Source organism: Dothidotthia symphoricarpi (assembly GCF_010015815.1).
Source record: "Dothidotthia symphoricarpi CBS 119687 unplaced genomic scaffold P153scaffold_6, whole genome shotgun sequence".
Lineage (NCBI taxonomy): Eukaryota > Fungi > Ascomycota > Dothideomycetes > Pleosporales > Dothidotthiaceae > Dothidotthia > Dothidotthia symphoricarpi.
In genome coordinates this window covers 293,801-314,902 of record NW_022985013.1, presented here as the reverse complement: position 1 = coordinate 314,902, position 21,102 = coordinate 293,801, and the positions used below count along the sequence as shown (strand labels likewise).

At 52.9% G+C, this 21,102-nt stretch overlaps 5 protein-coding genes across 5 annotated transcripts; 4 read left to right on the top strand and 1 right to left on the bottom strand.

Annotated features, from left to right (window-relative positions):
* Window positions 1-2,014: 2,014 nt before the first annotated feature.
* On the top strand, window positions 2,015-5,379 carry P153DRAFT_355135 (uncharacterized protein; the record flags this gene model as incomplete). The annotated part of the gene is made up of 3 exons (XM_033666556.1): window positions 2,015-3,936; window positions 3,986-4,726; window positions 4,818-5,379. The coding sequence occupies 3 exons, from the start codon at window positions 2,015-2,017 to the stop codon at window positions 5,377-5,379; spliced, it is 3,225 nt and encodes a 1,074-aa protein (XP_033525711.1).
* A 656-nt stretch (window positions 5,380-6,035) lies between these two features.
* On the top strand, window positions 6,036-8,039 carry P153DRAFT_192551 (uncharacterized protein). The gene is made up of 3 exons (XM_033662442.1): window positions 6,036-6,203; window positions 6,255-7,560; window positions 7,766-8,039. Exons 1-2 carry the CDS (start codon window positions 6,145-6,147, stop codon window positions 7,543-7,545), a joined length of 1,350 nt encoding a protein of 449 aa, XP_033525710.1. The 5' UTR covers window positions 6,036-6,144; the 3' UTR covers window positions 7,546-7,560; window positions 7,766-8,039.
* Window positions 8,040-8,327: 288 nt separating this feature from the next.
* P153DRAFT_355133 (MFS general substrate transporter) lies at window positions 8,328-9,884 on the top strand (the record flags this gene model as incomplete). The annotated part of the gene is made up of 3 exons (XM_033666555.1): window positions 8,328-8,569; window positions 8,621-9,609; window positions 9,667-9,884. 3 exons carry the CDS (start codon window positions 8,328-8,330, stop codon window positions 9,882-9,884), a joined length of 1,449 nt encoding a protein of 482 aa, XP_033525709.1.
* A 624-nt stretch (window positions 9,885-10,508) lies between these two features.
* Window positions 10,509-18,108, top strand: P153DRAFT_364920 (uncharacterized protein). Its single transcript, XM_033667709.1, has one exon. It carries the CDS (start codon window positions 10,690-10,692, stop codon window positions 17,929-17,931), a length of 7,242 nt encoding a protein of 2,413 aa, XP_033525708.1. The 5' UTR covers window positions 10,509-10,689; the 3' UTR covers window positions 17,932-18,108.
* Window positions 18,109-18,444: 336 nt separating this feature from the next.
* Window positions 18,445-20,758, bottom strand: P153DRAFT_335536 (SET domain-containing protein). Its single transcript, XM_033665659.1, has 6 exons — window positions 20,719-20,758; window positions 20,441-20,670; window positions 20,350-20,385; window positions 20,164-20,291; window positions 19,873-20,113; window positions 18,445-19,824 (listed from the first exon to the last, which is right to left on the bottom strand). Exons 2-6 carry the CDS (start codon window positions 20,501-20,503, stop codon window positions 18,745-18,747), a joined length of 1,548 nt encoding a protein of 515 aa, XP_033525707.1. The 5' UTR covers window positions 20,504-20,670; window positions 20,719-20,758; the 3' UTR covers window positions 18,445-18,744.
* Between the last annotated feature and the right edge of the window lie 344 nt (window positions 20,759-21,102).

Sequence of the window (21,102 nt, the reverse complement as noted above, 5' to 3'; positions counted from 1 at the left end):
TCATCACGGTTATTGCATCTCCTACACAACATAGATCTCTGCGGAACAAGACCAGGGCGAAGATAAAGAGGCTACGGAGAGTCAGGTACGGGATGTCAGAGATGTCAGAACAGAGAATGTGTATGTCGTTTCCTTGCATTGCACCGATGTGCTAGACATGTCATTTTCAAGCACAGGAAGCAGCTGGTACAGACAAAGAGGGTTAGCACGTGTTGACTTTTGTGCAGAAAATGACCGCATAGCCTAAGTTGTGTTTAGTTATGGATGCAAAAGAGGTTTAGGACTTCATGTAGCATTTGAGGAGCTTGTTGTGCAGTGTAATGGCGACAAACAACGCTTGTCGTAATTCCTCCATAGATGCGGAGAGTCCGGTATCGAGTTTGCTACCCTCTAGACTGTGACAGAATACATGATTTCCGGCAGTGTGGGAGGTTATTGATTGTATAAAATCAGTCTGTAACAAATAGACGAGATTGTCAACGACAGCCTATCGCCCCGCCCTGCACTGACCATGACCGATGTGGTTCAAAAGCTCAAGGAGCCACAGAGGTGCTCCTTTGGAGGGGCTGGAAGTGCTTGCTAGCGTGGACTATGCATTTTCAAGCCCAAACGCCACAAAACTCCCCACTCGGCATGGCAACATGGCGCATGGCTAATGTCAATGCACATGGACATATTGCTCACATGCTCGGCAGAATTCGGAAGCTCAATGGCCGCAACCCATTCTTCCGTAGGTACAGGGATTGCCCGCTCACGCACGCCCGGAAATGTCAAAGGACGCGTCCAGCCAATACTTCGGTGTAGCTTGGTGCAGTCGGAGTGGCTGAGATGCCTATGTAACAAATGCAATGGTGAAAAGCTGCAGGCAGCGCCTCAAATGAGGGGTCTTCGATGACGTCGAATCTGTCGGTGCCATTGCCATTAGCCTTTTGCAAAACGGCACAACCATGACAGTGAAGGCACATGGTCATGTAGCATACAAGCCTGGCTTGGCCGACGGAGATGTCCCTGCTTAGATTCGTGCTCAGCGCGTTCCTCGGATGTCTATTCTGTCTAGTGAAAAAAGTGCAAAGTGCGGGCCGCAAAATCTTGCCGCTTGATTGACTTTCTCCCCTCCATCTCGCACACACGACAACCAATATTCGTCCACTGGCCCCCGGTTACCTCGAATTCGTCGCCTACGACTCTCGGGACGCCGCCTCAGTCGCTTTGTGTTGTTGCCTGCCCGTCAGACTCGCTGCCGTGACCTCGATATTCGAGTGCCTGGAGCCCGACTCGCTACACAGCGTCCCTCTCCCGCGCGATCAGCCTACGACGCTCCTGCGAACCTGCTGCTTCCGTGCACTGTAGGCCCCGCCAAATAGTCTGTCCAGACTTGTGCCAGAGGTCAGTTTTCTTGCCCGCGTACACACCCACCCAAACCCCCGCCGCCTCCCGTCCGCTTGCTGTCTGCCCGCTTGTGCGCCTGGAGCCTGTCTGGAGCGCGGCGACTTTCTTGCTCGCCTTCCGCTTCTGTACTGGGCTATGTCGAGCATTGGCTCTTGCCCGCGGTCGTTCCTGCCCCTCCCGGATCTAGTGCCGGCCCGCGCATGCGATTCGACTTTTTGTTTACAAACCCCTCCTCGTCTTGTGCTGCCCGCGACCGCACCGCCGTACCCTTGCTGCGCCGACCCATGCTGACGTCTCAGATCACAGCCCGCATACGTTGTTCCAGTCGCCGGGAATTTCTCCGACAAGCACTCATCTTTCCTCCACGCCCTCCGTAGCACATCGTACTCGCGCTGCTCGTAGCAGTTTCGCCGTGTAACAAGAACCCACAGACGTTCAACGCGCAGCTTGGTGGCAGCACAGGGTATTACGTGCGGAGAGGTTACCAGTGCACCTCTCCGGACATCTCAGCACCAGCGCCAGTACTGGTCAGCAGAACCCCGTGCGCCCGTCGAAAAGACCAGCGCTCTTCTACGCCTTCCTAGTCGAACTCCACACATCGTTGAGACGTATACCCACAGCCGCCATGGCAGCCACATTTTCCTACGCGCAAGCCGCAAAGGGCATTTCACCAGCTCCCGCGAGCAAGCCAACATCTGGCTCCGCTACTCCAGCTAAGGATACCACCTCCACGCCTCCACCTACCACCCTCGCCTCGGTGAGGAGTTGGGCCGACGACGCCGAGAGCGAGTCCGTGACTGAGAAGCCTACGACTGAACCTGAAACCGACTCGCAGACGTCACCAAAAGCAGCCGAACCATTGCAGTCTGTCGAGACCTCTAGCGTATCCTCGCCAGATCTAGGCGCTTTGTCCGCCTCCACAGTGACCAAGGACGACGATGTGTCGTCGCAGCCCATTGCATCTTCCGAGTCGACATGGGACAACAAGTCCCAGGCCTCCACTTCAGTCGACAAGACGGTGGAGCCGGCAGAGAAGACCTCGGAGAAGGTTAAGAAGGGCAAAAACGCTGTCGTCAAGCCCCTCCAAGAGGCACCCCTGCCAACCGTGAACATTTGGAAACTGCGGGCGGACGAGCAAAAGGCCAAGGTGCACAAGACGGGACCTTCCCCTATCGCGAACAACCAGTCTCAGGGACCTACGGGAGCGGCAACCAAGAAGGCCAACTCCAGTACAAAAGAAAGCTCTGTAGCTGGTGACAGCAGGAACAAAGCACACGAGGAGGACAAAGCTGTCCAAGCCAAAAAGGATGGAAAGAGCGAAGTTGAGTCTAAGAAGGGTGTCAAGGGCAGGCCCTTGGACAAGGACACCAGATCAGCGTCAACTGTTCTACCTCCGCCCCCTCACCGTGATCAGGAGTCATGGCCAACACCGGAGAGTGTGGTGGATGAAGACCGCAAGAAGTCTCAGGGGAAGGGAGAGAAGGTCGAGAAAGATCGCAAGGACGTTGTGACTGCTGGGACCTCCGGCAAGCATGAGTGGGTGAAAGTTCCGTACACCCCGTCGGTTGTTTTCAATACGCCATTACCAAACGCAGCGAATCCGCGCAGAGGTGGGAGACCTGGAGGCCGAGGAGGAGCACAAACCGGTGGCAGGCCTACCAGCTTTGGCAGCAATGGTACCGGACAACCCGAAAAGGACGGATCATCGGCTGTTGTGTTGAACGGCGATCAGACACAGCGGGAGCGAGGCGAAGGAGACGCTCCAGGGGACGCATCCCCGAAGTCGAAGCCTACGGGCAACACTGCATCCCCAACCTCAAAAGATCAGGTGCCGACGGCTTCTGGAGAGAAACCCTCGAGCTCCACCAACCTTGCAGCATCTGAAGCTGACGCACAGGCTGGGACACCTTTGGTGAAAGACGAGTCTCAGGGCCACCACCAGAGCAATGGCCATTCTCGCCAGTACTCGAACAAGCCCTACAAGAGTCGACGGGGCGACTTTTCTGGTGCAGGGGAGCGGAGAAGGGAGGGTGGAGGATCGCCACCCAAGGATGGTACTTCTGACGACCGCCGATTTGCCGCATCAACACACACAGAAACCTCGGGAGACGGCGAGCGACGAGGATTCCAGGATGGCCCCAATGGTCACTCGTCCAAGCAAGGTCGCTATGGTACATACTCTGGCGGTCGCGAACGCGTTCGTGGAGGCGGTCGCGGCGCCAGAGGGAGCTACTCCAACGGCCATCAATTCGGGCATGGGCATGGCCACCAGTCATCGTCATCATTTTCGTTGGGACCACGGTCACCGACCTCCTTCAACCCCGAGAGCTTCTTCCCGGCTCCTCAGGGCAAGTTCCGCAACAGCCACCGTTCGCAGTCTATGACTACAGATCCTTTCCGATACACTTACCAAGGCGGACCTCCAGGTCCACCTATGCAGCCTTTTAACCCATACGACTACAGCATGATGCAGCCGATGGGTGCTTTGGCGTACAGTCCCTATGGCGTGGATCAACACGCGTTATTCGCCATGATTACTACCCAAGTGTAGGTGCTCTGCTGCTCTGATATGAACGGACTTGCTAACATTGGCAAGGGATTATTATTTCTCGGTTGATAACCTGCTCAAGGATATGTTCCTTCGTAAGCACATGGACTCGCAGGGCTTCGTGTCTCTTGAGTTCATTGCTGGCTTCAACCGCATTAAGCATCTATCGACAGATCTCGACATGATCAAGCTCGTTTGCCAGCAATCGAGCATTGTCGAGTACCGTACTGGCGACGATGGCCTGGATAGGCTACGCTGTAAAGATGGTTGGGACAAGTGGGTTCTCAACATGGCAGAGCGAGCCGAGACAGCACAGAACGAGGGGCCCAAGGAGCTTCACAAGCCCGCCGTCCCACAACCCAACGGATTCGACCAGTCCAGCCTACCTCAATATCCCGTGATGCCCATCATGGACATGTATGGTAACGAAGGGCCGTATCCGCAGACAAATGGCTATCATCCTGTGATTGCTCAAGATGCTGTACCAACACCGGCGGAGGCCTTGTCAAGTGCTGAAGACGCGAATGGTACGGTCATTCCCAACGGTCATCCGATCGAGAGTCCGACAAAGGCTGTGAGTGGAGAACCCGATTCTTTTTCTGATGCTCAACTGGAAAACTTGACTGTCATTGTGCGCAAGCAACACCAGTCACGAAGACCAGTTTTGCCTTCCTGCACTTCTCGAACCTTTTCTAATGGCTCCATCGATAGTAAACATGGCGCACAAGGAGAGTTGGATGAGGGAACCAGTCGCTCATCCGAGCCCTATGGTGTTGGTTCCTCCGAACGGTAAGCTTACAATGCTCTCAGTATGCCTCAGCTCAAGAATGTCTATGCTGGTGGAACCATCAATGGGAAACATTTGCTGACGCTATGGTAGTGTCGATAGCAATTTTGCAGAGCGCCTTCTAAGTATCTCAAGCCCGTTCAGATCGACTTCACCAACCCCCGTTCGCCTCTATTGGGTCAAAGACCAAGAGGATCCTGTTAATTCGATTCCTTCCGATTCTTCTCACGAACCATACCATCATCTGCGATCGAAAGCGTTGCAGCAACGTCAAAATTCTCCCTTTGGTACCACTCCTTACGACATGGATGTTCTTTACCAGTTTTGGTCTCATTTTCTTATCCGTAATTTCAACACACGAATGTACGACGAATTCCGATATCTTGCTTTCGAAGATTCTAGCCATCGCATGACAGATTTTGGGCTTTCAAATCTGATCAAGTTCTACGGGCAGTCTTTGTTATCCTCTAAGGGCGTTATTCGGCAACGTGTGGCTCACGATTACGTTGATTTGGTGAAGGGGACAGACAAGTATGGCCGTTCAGCTTTCAACCAACTACAGTCGGCCTTTCGTAACGGCGGCTTTGAACCTCGTAGTTGGAAGCGTATTAGCGACTGGCTGGACGGCGACCTCCTGGCTTCACTGGAACTATAGTAACTCGTGGCTTGTTATTGCGATTCTCATCTCGGCTTATGTTGCCTCTTATGCTACCCTGGGCGAGATTCGGGCGTTTTAAACAATACACCAAAAAGTTTGTGCCTAGGCGTTGGCACATGGATGGTTTTCGATAGACCTTCTGCACACAACCCGGTTTTTTTCTTCAAATGTTCTTATGATTTACAAATACCACAACGATATACTTTCTGGAACCTTGGGGACTTGGCTCTAGTTTCCGTTTGACCAAGGGTTTGCAATTGGACATGGCATTGTGGCTGGCGTCTTTTATCTGTTTTGCATGTTCGCTCTCCCGTTACCGATTCCCCTGTTCAGATCTTCTCCTCTCGGCATACCGGCATTCGTATTTTTGATACGCAGAATCCTTTCTTTTCTCTCCGGCTGCATCTGGTATTACATACACTAAAAAGCGACAAGTGTATGGGCTTTGTGTGGGTGGGCTTTTGTAAAAGTACGAAAATGAGCTACAACATTTGACTGGGAACCACGCTTCACCCTGGAAATGCATTTCATGTGAATTTGACATGACCAGAAGGCTTCGATGACCAGCAATGCACAATCTCCTTGGCGAGGAAGTTCAAAGCATGTGATGGTGGGTGAGTAGCGTCATACTGACCGGCCGGCAACTGCCGGGTGGCGAGACCCTGCGCCTCATTAGCATTACCCCGTCTCCACGCTTCCAACTCAACCACGACTCACCCCTCCCAACTACCCCGTGTAGGTACTGGGTACACGATATTCATCATGGCACCTGTTCTGGGGCGTTTGCATTCGCTGATAGCCAGGAATGCGAAAACATTCCAGTGAGTCTTTTGCAGCATCCTTCGTAGACGACAGCGCGCTGACGTATCCAGGGCTGCCTGGCGACATGCTGCGAAGCATATACAAAACCAGCTGCCAGCGAGCGCACGACCTACCCAAGCCCAGTTGCAACCAATCCTTGTGAGAAATGGCCCGAAACATGCTGTCCATCGTATTGCGCTGCTCAAGCAGAGCAAAGGCCGGTGGTACACGACCCATAGCGCCATCACCGCCACTGTGAAACGATTCACAACATCCGCCCGACCTGCAGGCGTCAAGTTTGACAAGTCAGCTTTTCCCAAGTCACGAATCGGCACCATTCTCAGCACGCAGAGCGGACGCGCACCCTTTGCCTCGACTCTCCGCCCGAATCTGACTGGCGGAACACTTGGCCGAAGTGCTGGAGGATATGCGTGGGGCTCTGGCAAAACCGGAGGTGCTCGATACTTTTCACACGGTCCAGCCGCGCCTGCTCAGGTCATCAGCAATGTTTCCCAGGCAGTGCGAGCATTTTTGATCTCGGGCCAGAAGGCGCAGTTCAACGGCATCGATTCACGCACGGGAGAGAAACGTTTCAAATCCGTCTCTGCTCTGCAAGACCAGGTCAACCGAACTCTAAACAAAGTGCCTAAGGCTACCCCAGGCTCGTACATTACCTTCAACATCAACCCCACCGTCACGGCCTTGACCGCCGGCGGATTTAAGGGCTTTGGCTCCTTCGTCCAGGAGAAGGAATCGCTCAACAACGAGGGCCTTTTGGATATCCTCTCTGTCGACTTTTCCCGAGCAGTCAAAGAGCTAGCAGCTGTTTTGGCAGACCTGCAACGTTTATCAGAGCTGGGAGACTTACCCATCTCCTACGAGCACTCAACGCTGAAGGTACATTTCCCGGGCTGTGACGCTCAGACGGTGGAGACGATCTGTAACGATTTTGATGTTCAACGGGGAGTGGTTTGTCAAGACGAGAATTTCGATGCCTTCGTTGGCACAGACATCGCCTTGCTATTTCCCTTCGCTTCCAGCAGGACACCCTCAGAATGCTCGTTTCTTGAGAAGCCCGTTGCTGGTCGGCAGCATGTTCAACCAATTATTGACTGGCAACACATGCTCACGCCGTCTGTGTTAAGTTCAGATGCCTACTCGACGCATTCAGAGAATGGATTTGATGATTTTGTGGATCTTGATGAAGAGAACCCATGGTTGTCGGAGTCGCTATCTGGATACGAAAGTCTTCACACCAGCGAGGTAGGAGACACGGACCTGCACACCCCTTTCGAGTACCAAGGTGTGGAAGGCATGTATAGATTCCTGGCACAGTGCGAGTCGGGCGCCAGCGTCAGATAGAGGAATGCCATTGAGATGGGCGTTTGGTTTGGATTATCCCATGGTCCGCTGGAATAAACCCGCGGATGTCGGGCCGGCTATTAGCCAGTTGAATCGCATCGGCAAGTCGGTGTTATGCCCCACGTTAGAGTTCATTTAGTGTAGAGTTTTGATTTTGATGTTCTCTAGACCTGTGCCACACGATCCTATTGGCCGAATCCGCGGGTTTATTCCAGCGGACCATGGGATACCAGTCGGCTTCAGATTGTCACGACAGCGTTGAATTTTTATGAACTCATATATGAAAAACTCCTTCTCTGTGCAGTGAACACAAACACCGGCTTACACAATTCGTGCTGAGGCTATCTCTTCGCCAGCCATTCGTCTTGCACTTGCCCATGACACACGCGAACATGTTCCGGATATAGCAACGGTCACATCCGTAGCGGCGGCGGCCATTAAAGGAAGCCGTCCTCTCGCCTCCTTATGCCCGCAGACTTTGTCATATTTCTACTTCACTGACCAATGAGAGACGGATGAATTAGCGAAGGGTTTTATGACGCTCATGTAAAAGTTTCCGCGGATTGGTTTATTCCCGAGTCGCGATTCACTACCGATAATATTTCCCAGCCTTTGAAAGGCGGTGATGACTCGACCAGTCTTTTTGTTGGTTGCTTAGACACTATGGATTTTCATAAAAAGTGATATACCGCCCTTCAGTATTCAACAACGTCGTTGCTCATAATTTGTTTTTCGAGTTTGCACGTTTTTTGAAGGCGAATCACTTCCGAAGCAAAACGGAAATGGCCCGACAACCAGGACAGGGGAACTCAGGGGACGTGGCGAGCATAGAAGGGGCGGAAAAGAGAACGGGGACTATGAACGTCGGGAACGGCCTCCAGGCACAAACAGGCATCGAAAAAGAAGGGAGAAGAACGACAGGAGAGGAGGGACGCGTCCAGCAGAGTGTGGAAAAGACAGTCGACGTCCCACCAAATGGAGGATACGGATGGGTTTGCGTCGCGGCCTCTTTTATAATCAACGGGTAAGAACACAACGTCGTACTCTAGATACAGCGTAGACTAACTTCCACCAGGCACACATGGGGTCTCAACAGCGCCTATTCCATCTTCCTGGCCTACTACCTCGCAAACAATGTATTTCCTAATGCAACCCCGTTACAATACGCCTTCATAGGCGGTCTGTCCATTTCACAAGCCCTCATCGTCTCACCTGTTGCCACGCTCACCACGCGCCTCTTCGGCACCCGGACTACTCTTTTCATCGGCATCGGTTTCGAAACAATCTCCTTCATCGGCGCTAGTTTTGCCACGCACATATGGCATCTTTTCTTAAGCCAAGGCGTTTGCTTCGGCTGGGGTATGGGCTTCCTGTTCGTCGGCAGCGTAGGCGTATCCGCGCAATGGTTCACCACACGTCGCAGCCTTGCCAACGGCGTAGCGGCGGCAGGATCCGGGATCGGTGGCCTTATCTACAGCTTGGGCGCGCAGGCGATGATCAAAAACATCGGACTACCATGGGCGTTCCGCACACTGGCCGTCATTGCATTTGTGATAAACTCCATCTGCGCGCTACTCATCCGGGACCGCAACAAGCAGATTGGCAGCTCGCAGTTGTCGTTCGATCACACGCTTTTCGCAAAACCGCAGTTCTTGGGTCTCATGGCGTTTGGGTTCTTGTCCATGCTGGCTTATGTTGTTCTGCTGTTTTCGTTGCCTAACTACGCCCGCACCGTGGGGCTTACGTCAACGCAAGGATCCATCGTCGGCGCGATGCTCAATTTGGGTCAGGCGTTGGGACGTCCTTGTATTGGGTACTACTCTGATTCTTTTGGACGGCTGAACATGGCTTCAACGATGACGTTCTTGGCAGGTCTGTTCGCGCTGGTGATATGGATGTTCGCGAAGAGCTTTGGAGTGCTCATCTTTTTCGGCCTCATTGGAGGAAGTGTGGCGGGTACATTCTGGGCTGTTGTTGCGCCGGTTACGACGGAAATCATGGGGATTGTGGATTTGCCGAGTGCATTGAGTATCACGTGGTTGGTGTTGGTATTACCTACGACTTGTAAGTTTCCCCCCTTTTTTCTGCTATGGTTTACGCGGTTGCTGACGGATTTATCAGTCTCCGAAGCTATTAGTCTCAAGATTGTGAGCCTGAATGGTGGAAGTTATACTGGCGCGATCATCTACACGGGAGTCATGTATATCGCCGCTGCTGCTTGCTTGTGGGCTGTGAGGGCGTGGAAGATTGGCGAGTTGGAGGAGAAGGCTGCAGCGGGAGATAACGACTTCCGAAAGAGCCCCTTCTTGAAGAGAATGATCATATGGCAGAGGGTGTGAGCGTTGATCGAGGGACTGCCATTTGGGCACTGCATGTTTGGTGTATTGGGTGCATCTAGATGTTGACATGGGTGGATCGTAGTGTATCCACCTGAAGTACGGCATATTCACCATCTCCACACATTGGCCTTGTGAGCAGATTTGGTGGATACAACGTAGAATAATTTTCAAAAGTGGAAAAGCGGGGCATACACTGTACTTCAAGGGGGAACCACTGTACGCGTAGAGTTCAGAAATTCGAACGACACCGACCACTCACCATCGCAGCAAGTGGCAGGTTTCAGATATGTCGTGCTTACGGCCAGTTGGTGACCTGTACGTCTGATTCGACTCAAAAGGTAGGCCACTGTAAGGCCATCCGACGCGTTGTGCTCTATGAACCGCGTTCCGAATCATGATTTGCCGGGTCTCTCGTGACAGACGTCCATGTGAAAAACCACTCGACGACGTCAAAAAACGCTGGAGCCAGGGTGGAAGGCACTGTACCCCAAATGTACCACTCATGTGCGACTTTGCATGTGGCCTTGGCGATCCGAAGCGTTCGTCCACCAGTCGCGTCGACCCCTAATAACCACGCTGGCGTGCATACACCGTGCATGCACTAGCGTCATGTAATCCATCTCCTCCTGACTTTGTAACCCTCCCTCCACCAGCCCTGTTCGAGCTTGTAACTGCTGCCACTGCGGGATGCATGCTCGTCCTGTCGTCTCCAGACCAGCACCTTGCAGTTCCATGTCGCTCCTTTAGGCTTTCGGCTACGCGCGTTTCCTTTCTCATACATAATTATTTAGCCATTGATCGTTGAATGCACGCTCGACGCATTCCCTCGTCCCCGTCCTCGCCGCCCCCGCCCTCCTCGCCGCCCGCGTTCCCGCAGACGTTCGGCGACGCGAGCTTCTCCCCAGAGGCGCGAGGTGCTCTCTCCCCCACGCAGACGCTGTGGACGGCCCAGTCGCCCACCCTCACCCTCGGCCACTCGAGCCCAGAGCTCCCTCCGCTCTTCTCCCGCTCGGCCCTTGGAGGCAACCCGCGCACGCCCTCGACTGCTGCGAGGCACGAACGCACGGACACGTCGTATTACACGGCCAGCTGGGGCAGCCCCTATCGCAACTCACCCCCGACCTTCGACCACCAACGCCACGCTTCGGCGCACTTTGGCAGCGACGACCTGGACGAGGGCTCATCAAGTCTCCAGTTTGGGCTCGAGCATCTGCTTCCGCCGCGACTTGGTGTTGAGGACGACTCGCCGAACCGGTTCAATCTCGACCATCTCATCCCGCGATTGGAGCAGAACGCATCGCCCAACCGTTTCACCCTTGAGCATCTGATCCAGTCTCGGCTGCCACATATCGAGACTCCCACCAGAGAACCCACCCCGTGCGTATCCGACTCCAACCCGACCTCCGAAGAGTGGATCCACCACTTCTTGAGCGAGCGTTGGAACCGCGACAAGAACGACTGGAAAAGCGAGAGTGGTGACATTCGCCCGGAAATCGAACCGCAACACAAGCAAAACCTTGCTGCCCCAGAATCGCCCACAAGAGGTCACAAGGCCCGAAGCTTCAACAAAACCCTGAACCAGCAGGACTTTTGGCGCCACTTCAGCAGCGATCAGAAGGAAGCTTTTGGCAAGATGATGGCATCCAAGTATGCAGAGTCCCCTGTCGCCCCACACCTGTCTGGGGCCTCGGGACACGATCTTCCTACTCTTCGGACAGCCATGCCACAGAACATCCACGCGGAGAGGTCGCCAATTTCACCCCAGTTGCTGACACCCTCGAAACCAACTGAGTCAATGCGCGAATCGCTGAACAAGACGCCAACCCCCTTCGATTCGGTGCGACAGCCTACCCCTCGCACGCGCAAGAAGGTCATGGTCAAGGGCAAAGGATGCATCATCTCGATCCCGCACGATATCCCCAGAGGTACACCTGGATACCCTCCCAAGCCTATGAGCGCGGAAGCGGTACACACGAAACTGCAGCAATTCCAGAATCAGGGATACGACACCAATGGTTTTGGTCATTGGAGGGGTGAGAACTCAGCGGGAGATCCGCCACACAATCGAGCCATATGGCCAGAGGAGGATGATGTGCGCGCAGAGAGAGCCAATGCAAAATCCCAATTTCGAGTCCGTGTGGCTAAGAAGGCTGAGTGGGACACGTATGTGAATTCTTTGCTGGAAGCGAAGCTTGCGGCACTGGGCGTCAGTCAGGGTGGCGAGGACGATATGCCGATGCCTATGTCGAGATCGGGCTCTACACAGCAATACCCAGGTCTGCCTTTCTCGCCTCCACTGCCTCCGTCATCAGCTGGCAGTCATATCCGTATGAGGCAGGGAAGCATTGTAACAGGCCCTTTCCCACATGGACCTTCGCCAGGGCACATGTCTCGACAATCAATTGCTTCGCCAGGGCATATGACTCGACAGTCGATCGCCTCACCAGGATACATGATGGGACACATGTCTCGACAATCTATGGCATCGCCAGCTGCTTTTTCCAATGTGCGTCCAAACATGCACATGCACCGTCACTCCACGTTTGCATCGCCTGCCAATTTTGCTCAGCATGCAATTTCTCCCTCTGGTACATGGTCTCCAAGTGGCTACTTTGGATCCCAGGATGGACGGGGCCCATCGCCTGGTCTACCTATGGGCAGGCCCGAGTACTCTAACCTTCCATCCCCTCTTACTCCGTTTGGCATGAGACCTAACCAGCAATTCTCTAATGCGCCGCCGCATAATGATGACCTGATGGCTCAGATGCAAATGCAGCAACAGCAGCTTCAGACGCAACTCTTCCAACAACAACAGCAGCAGCACCTACAGCAACAGCAACAACAGCAACAGCAACTCTTGGGCCTACGACCGTCATCTACACTTGCAGAAGTGCCCGAAGACGAAGGCGAGGAAGATGAACTACCCGCGCTGAAACATGCTGTCCAATCTGTTCCGGAGATCGCTGTACCAACTCCTCGCCATCGTCACAACATTAGCGAGAATCTTGAGCGTGAGGCAGCTGATGCTGAGTATCATCTGGAAGAGGCCATCGACAAGCAGTTCGCAGAGGGAGGAGACTTTAATACAGAACACGAGACCACTGGACAATTCAAGCCTTCGAAGGCTGTTACTAATTCTTCGTGGGATAGTTCTCGCGCTATCTTGCATCAGCCACAGCCTCATAGCAGAGCCCATTCCATCACCAAGTCCCAACAACCCAGGTCTTTTGCGTTCCCTGCGCAGCAACAACAGAACCCTCGTGAGAATAGCGATGGGGCTAGGACCACTGGTTCCGTTAACTCGATTCCCAGCCTGGAAGATGGCGAGATTCGTGAAACAACCCAGACTTCGACGCAACATTCCAAGGTTTCGTCGCAGGTCAGCAATCCATGGAAAGACAACAAGTTCGCTACTGTCAATCCTGCGGTGCACAGCAAGCACGCCTCGCGCTCATCGATCTCGAAGCTTAACGTGGAAGCCAAGGAGTTCAAATTCAACCCCGCGGCCTCGTTCAATCCCGGAACGTTTTCGTCTGGTTTTGCATTTGCGCCTGCGCCTGCGGTCAAATCGCCTGCTGATGCCTTGCCCCGAGGCAACAAGCCTAGTATCGATGGTATATCTAGCTTCAATGTCACGGCGCCTGCCTTCAAGCCAACTGCGCCGACGTTCCAGCCTGTTGCAGAGATTCCCGTCAAGCCTGTGGAGGCAACTCCTGCCTCACCTGTAACAGAAGTCACTGAAACCAAACCTGTTGATACGAACGGTTCTGCTTTCCCCTCCAGCGGGTTCAACTTTTCTAGCCCACCTTCCATCAAGCCAGATGCGGCAAGCTTCAACAATACCCTGTCTGGTGATCCCGATAAGCCAACACCTGCCCCAACCAGCTTCTCTTCGAAGATCTTCGGAGACGTCAATATCTCGGCTAGCGACATTGTTAAGCCAGCCATGCGCTCCAAAGCTGTTCCAATTGTGCGTCCAGATGATACGCAGCAGAAGACACCCGAGAAGGCGACGGAGGATGTGGAAGAACGAGAGGATGAGGAGGGACGTCCCATGCAGGCTGAGGGTCGAGAGAAGCGTGTCAGGCGCAACCGTACGGATGGCGATGATGTGCCTAAATTCGCATTGCAACCTATCCTTCCATCTCAGCCCACCATCGAAGCGAAATATCTTCAACCCTCCGAGTCGATCTCGAAACTTGGGGCTGATGATCTGCCAGACGATAAAGAAAACCTGTCGCCCAACAAGGAACGAACGAAAGCGAAGGCGAAGAGTCCGGATCCTCTTGTCTTGCAGCGCGACACGCATACCACCAAGGCCGCCAAGTCTACTTCTCAAGCCGAGATGTCGGTCACTAGCCCTCTTGATGGAAAGACATCTGTTGAAAGCGATGAGCGTACTCCTACCATTGACAAGGTACAACGGGAAAAGAAACATGCGCATCAGAAGAGCTCATTGTCCGCCGCCGCGGAACCGTTCGAGCTCCGGTCTGAAGCTCCTGGCAGTACTGATTACGATTTCGGCTTCCACGTTACGAAGCCATCTCAGAACAGGGAAATTGAGAGAGCTCAGGATATCCTATCCAAGTTTGCAGATACGCCGTCCAGATACACAAGCAGGAGTCCGGCAACGACTTTCCAACCCAGCGATGCTGGATCCTGGAAGACAGCCGCTTCGCGCAGACGTGCACCTTACCCTGAGAGCGAGAGCGTTGACTTCGACCCATCCTTCAATGATATCGATGCTGTCATGAAACATATGAACGAGGAGGGTTCTGACTTTGGCGTTGAGCGCGATGACGACTCCTGGGCAAATTCTTCTCCTGGAAGAACAGCGCTGGACTTCAACCGCACTGACCTACGGCCCACCACAAACTCGCGTAGCGACGCTCCAAGTCCCAGCCCTCGCAGACTCTTCCCTCTAAGGAATGTGCAAGGGTCGGCGACATCACTCCAAGATCCATTCGACGATGACCGCGCCGCCATTGCATACGATTCCACCGTGCATCGCCTGAACAACGCAGACGAGGTGCCAATAAGCGACTGGGACGAAGGCCTCCTGACTGAAGGAGAAGACAGGCTTCACATGCGCAGTCGTTTCTTTGACCAGCATGTTGATGACATTATGGGTCGACTTCTGCAGAACCGTCTCGGCCCTCTTGAACAGAATTTGCAGAACATTCAAAATTCACTGGTCACGATGTCGCAGGGACCGAAACGCAGTCGGCGAAGCATGTCCACAGAACGTCTGGATAGCGATGCTGATGACGAAGATGATGATGTTGGTGCTGACTCCCAGTACCGCCCTCGATCTCCGAGGAAGGACAGAAAACTGGACAAGATCCGGGCTGTTGTCACGGAAGCACTTGCTGCGCATCAGCCAACCGCTGTACCTGTTCAGCACGTTGCTGCTGAGGAAATCCGAGCCATGGTGAATGAAGCCTTGGCGGCACATGCCCCTCCTTCGGCTTCTGAGCAAATCAAACCAGAGACGCTCCGCTCGATCGTTGCCGATGCTCTTTCGGCTCATTCGCTGGCAACCCCGATCGAACCGCAACTTGAAGCTGTCCAGCCAGATACGATTCGTTCTATCGTCACTGAAGCGTTGGCTCTCCACAAGCCAGCTGCTCTTGAGGCTCCTATCGACATCCCCCAACCTCAAATCGATATGTCTGAGATGTATCAAATTGTTGGAAGTCTCAAGGCTTCTATTGCGCAAGCTACCAACAACCACTTGCAGGCGCAAGATGTTCGCGAACTCGTTGATGATGCCTTCAAGCGTCAAAGTGTCGAGGTCGCCAAACGCGAGGATACTCAGGCTCTTCAAGAGAAGGATGCCCGTATTGCTGAACTAGAAGCAATGCTCAAGGAGGCTACTCTACGCTCCGAGTCTGAAGCGGAGGCACGCATGGCGCTTGAGGTCCGGGAAGTGGATACTTCACGTTTGCTCAAGGTTACCGAAGAAGAGCTCGTTCTCCTTCAAAAGTCGGCCGTCGAAGATGAAACCAAGATCCGAGTTTTGGAAGAAGACCGAGATGTCACCCGCCGTACCCTCGACGCATACGAGGTCAACAGTGATGAGATTCGTGTTAGAGTTTCAGCTCTTGATGCTGAAAACGAGGAACTCAAGCTCAAGACAATTGTGTTGAAGGCATCTGAGGAGGAAACTCAAAACAGGCTTGACGCCATCACTGCCGAGAACGACGCACTAACTTCTACACTGGAGGAGCATCGTCTGTCCGCTAGTAAATGGCGAACCCAAGTTCAGGAGTCGAAGGAGGAGAACGATAAACTACGCAAGGCGATCGATCAAACACGCTACCAAGCTGAAGAGTCTACGCGCGTCCGTGAATTCATGCGCTCCAAGCTCGAGAAACTGCAGGAAGACATGGTCATGGTCTCCCAGCAGATCGCTGCTGAACGCGCTCAATGGCACAAGAACGACGAGATATCTATGAAGAAGTACGAGGTTCTCAGTGCTCGCATCGAAGCCGAGGGACGAACACGTGAGAGGTTGGAGAGAGAACTTGAGCGTCTCGAGACTCAAGAACGCGAAGGCATGAAGCTCAGGATGCATCTCGAACAGACCCAGAATCACAACGCCAGGCTCGAGGAGGCTCTTGAACAACTCCGAACTGAATCCTTGGAGCATCAAAAGAACGCCGCGAGGTACGAACGCGACATGCGAGAGGCGAGGGATGCAGCTCATGTTGAAATCCGACGCACTCGTGTGCTCTTGGAGGCCGACATCGATGCAGCCAACAACCAGGTCAACATTGTCCGACATGACCTCGAAAGTCAAAACGCCCGCATCCGCGCTGAGCTCGACAGCGTCCGACTGGATACCGACACCCTCAAAGAGAAACACGAGCTTGATTTGGAGGCAGCATCCGATGCTAAGAAACAAGCTCTCCTCGAAGCACACGAGAGCAGGAAGCACAGCCTTCACGAGCAGCAACGAGCCTTTGAACGTCAACTCGAGCATATCCAACATGAGCATGCTCGTACCCTCAATTTCGCGCGTGAGGACAGGGAGCGTGCAGAATCCTTCCACAATGACAAGCTTGCGCTCGCTGATGCCAAGACGGATCACTTGAAGGACAAGGTTGCTCTTCTGGAGGAGAAGTTACAAATCGCCAAGGAGGCTGCCAGTGCTGCTATCGCAGCTGCATCGAAATCTCCGATACCTACCTCCTCGAACAACTCTAGTGGGCCGGAGAAGATCTCACCTCAAGCACTGCGCGAGTCTATCGCGGTGTTGCAAGACCAACTTCAGGAGCGTGAATCACGCATTGAATCTTTCGAACACCAACTGGCGGAGATTGACACGGATGCACCAGCCAAGCTCAAGGAGCGCGACTCGGAGGTCAGCTGGCTTCGCGAGCTACTCGGCGTCCGCATTGACGATCTGAACGACCTCATCAGTGCCCTCGCCCAGCCAACCTTTGACCGCGAGAACGTCCGTGATGCGGCTATTCGTATCCGCACAAATCTGCAGATGGAGCAGCAAGAGAAAGAACGCCAGATCACAGGCGGTCAGCAGTCTTTCCCTACCCTTGCCACGCTCACCAATTTTGCATCGCCTAAGGCTGTCCAGTTTGCCGCCGCATTTGGAAACTGGCGCAAAGGCCGTGAGAACGCTACCTCCGCCCTCGCAGGCTCGTCAAGCGCTTACTCGCGCAACCAAACACCATCTCGTGCCGCCCCTCAACCCGGGCAGTCGTTCCTATCCGGACTTATGACCCCACCCACGTCGAACCTGCGGCGCACCTCTGACCTTTCAGCATCGTCAGTGCGTCCACACAATCCGCGCTCAAGCTCCTCGAGCTCACGCGGCTCGACAGAGGCTGGGTTCCCCACCCTGGGCAAACAACCGGTGGCCCCAAGTACGCCACCACTAATGAGGAAGGCGAATTACGACCGTGATGCAGAGGTCGAGTCGTTTTCTGAGAACGGTTTCTACGACGATGATAGCATGGTCGATGGCGAAGTCGATGGCGATCTTACGCCCCTTGGACTGAACTTTGGACATGATTTGAGGCGGTAAACCCATCAACACAACATGGCAATATTTCCTATGTATGTTTTTTCTTTACTGGGCTCGAAACGAGCTTCTCTTTTGTATGTGTCTGCCCTTCCCTTTGGTTTTAATTTCGCGCTTCGTCTTGTACCTAATGCTTGCTTGCTCGCACACTTTGTTTGGCTGTTGTCTCTTTAGCGCCCATTGTTAGCATACCTTGTTATGGTTGGATATACCCCCAAGATCGATTGGAATATTTCTGGCCTCAGATTGTATACTTTGTTGCGTACTTTTTTCTTTGCGTTTATGTCGGTATCGGTGGAGGGGCTGGGAAATGGCGGTAATGCTCGGGATTAGGTAACAATATATCTCTAGAGCTGTAATCTGGTTGATATGCTTTGTGTCAATTACCGTGTTCATGCTTGAAACTTTGATGATCACCAATGCACTCTAGGCATAGATCATGTGAGTATGTGCTGGGGGTTTCTGGAGAGAGTAGACACGATAGTAGAATCATCTTCAAGCTTTGAATGCCGCTCTCCATGTATAGCTTCTCCTGAAATTTGTATCGTATCCTGATTTTATAGTACATATCGCATGTCTGAGAAGCAAACAGATGCGCAGGATTAATACCAAGTAATCTAGAATTAAGCCCGTCAGGCCATGAAGATGAAGAGTCTAATGTAGAATGTACAACGCCCGAAAAATTCCAGCCCCAAATACACCACCATGTCATCTCTCTAAGAAAGCCCTGTCCAAAGTTCTGTTGTCCTCACTGTCGTAGAGCTCTCTCGCAAGCTTGTCTATTCTCTACGTTTTCTTGACCTTCGTCTGCGTATCCTAGGTCCACAGCCATTTGCGGCACTTCGACGCACCACACAAGCAAGGAATGGCGCCCTCACCAGGCTCATCGATCGTCTCATCGTCGTCTTTGTCAAGGTAGTCGAAAGTCAGCTCTTCGCCAGCAGGAATGAAGTGGCACGCAAAGAACGCAATATCATACACTCTACAATCGTGCTTGTTGTAGCTGACAGTGTACTGACGACAATTCGGCTCACAGGAGTGATTAATGAACTTGGAGGGGCCGCCCATAAACTCGCCATCGACGACGTAAATATCCTGTGGTGCAAGGTTCTCCGACTCTGCAAATTTGTCGAGGGAGTACAGATATGAAGCTTTGGCCTTGGAGGAGGCTTCCTCACGGCGCGTGGCTTCCGCGTCGGTGATTATCTCGCCGCGGTACGTGTCGATGAATTGGCCTTCGTGGAGGTCTTCCCTGCACCGTAGACCCCAGCCTCGTCCGCTGGGCGTCTTGAATATCTCAACCTCGACGGTGCGGCCAAACTGCACGTTCTTGTTGCGGCAGCTCGGACCGCACCTGCAGTTGTTGTTGCACTCGTAGATGGGATTGCGGGACTTTAGGTAGAAGTTCACCAAACAGCCAGCGCGCTGGACTTTCGTACCCTCGGCGAAGTAGGGGAATTTCTTCGGATAGCCCATTAGCGAGCCACCGGTGGCGAGGGCCAGCTCGTACTCTTCCCTCGTGTCTGGATCTGTGATGCGTGACTCGTCGACGGCAGCGTACTCAAGACAGTCGCATTTCTTCGTGTACTCGCAGCCGATGTCGCGGCCCATATGTGGGGAGCATTTCTGACACCCTACTTGCGAATCTAACGAAGCTCGATGGACACCTGGCGCGAGGACGTAGTCCATGATGTATCGAAACCGCAAGGACGGCGTGGACGAATCCATCGAGTTGAATAGCGAGATCGGCTTGCCAGGTACCCTGTTTAGGCGCCGAACATACTCAGCGCGAATCAGCATGTTTGTTGTCTCGACTTTGGAATCACGTGCTGCTCTCATCATGTCTGAAGTAGGGAGTGTACGGGTGTCGAGCTTCTGGATTCCGGCACCGGATGCCTATTGCTTGGTCAGTGATATTAGTGGATGGCAAGGTATGACACTGACAGGACGGCAGTATATGAACCCATTCTCGGTCGAATCCAGGATCCCGTTGTACACATCAATGCTGGGCACAGGTGTTGGGTTAGAGGAAGTCGACACTGACGACGATCGCGAGAGCGACGGGGTCTGACTTCTTTGGTGAAGTCTACCCTCGAAGGGTGATGGCCGACGCTCAACATCCAGTCCTGTATCTGGGCTTTTTCGCTTGCGAGATGCACCCTGAGGGAGCGAAACTTGTGATGGCCTTTAATAGGTCAGTTAAATGATCACAGTGTTGAGACTAAACTGTCTTACTTTGGTCTCGAATCCAAGTAATCTTGAACTTCTTCTAGGCATCGGGACAGCACGTTGATAGAGTGCCAACTGAGAGGTGGCGTTGTAGTTGAGTGGCTTGTCTCCCATCGTACTAAGAACTGCTCAACCTAAAGGAGCAACATCAGATCGACAGCGCACGGACCATGTTTTGATGAGGCTACTTACTCCGTCTTGTACGCGATTACATACGATGGAGTGGACCTAGAAAGAGAAAGTGTTAAAAGACGCGTTAAAACGATGTTAAAGCGTCTTTTACCTTGTCTACTGCTACTCGGCTCGTGCTGCGGCCATCTGTGGGTATGACGACCATTGCTGGCATGTCTTCCCTGCATCGTGTAAGCGTTGTTGATAGACCCTTAGTTCAATGCTCGAATCGTCTTAGCAATAATGCTTTTTCTAAACTCTATATCCCGACAGCGGAGATATTCTGTTAGGTCAACAAACAGAGCGGCGAAGATCTTACCGTGATTAGATAGAGAACTAGACCTCTAGAACATTAGCAGCTTCTAAATCTTCTTAGAAGCAATAACTTACAGTCACTAGTTGTTCTATCTAACTTTTGTTTATGTCTAGGGTGTGTAGGGCAATATAGAAGGTGCAGTAACTCTAGTTGTTTGTTAGGCTAGGCAGCAGACGCTAGTGTGTTTTGCTTAGTCATTGCGTAAGGGTTTAAGAAAAAAATTAGTTAATTATAATACATAAGTGTAACTAGAGAACTAAAAATCCCAATAGTAAAAAGGTCTTTTTCCTATCCTAAATAAGTTTCTAGGCTCTAGCATAGCTATTTTTGTGTTTGTTATTTTCTTAGGCATTTGCAAACCTACAGTTGCACTACGTTCGAGCAGGTTAGATGCGCAGGCCAACCTAGCAGGGGTCTTATCTGGTATTAGGTGCTTGATCTGCTACTAACCAAGCACG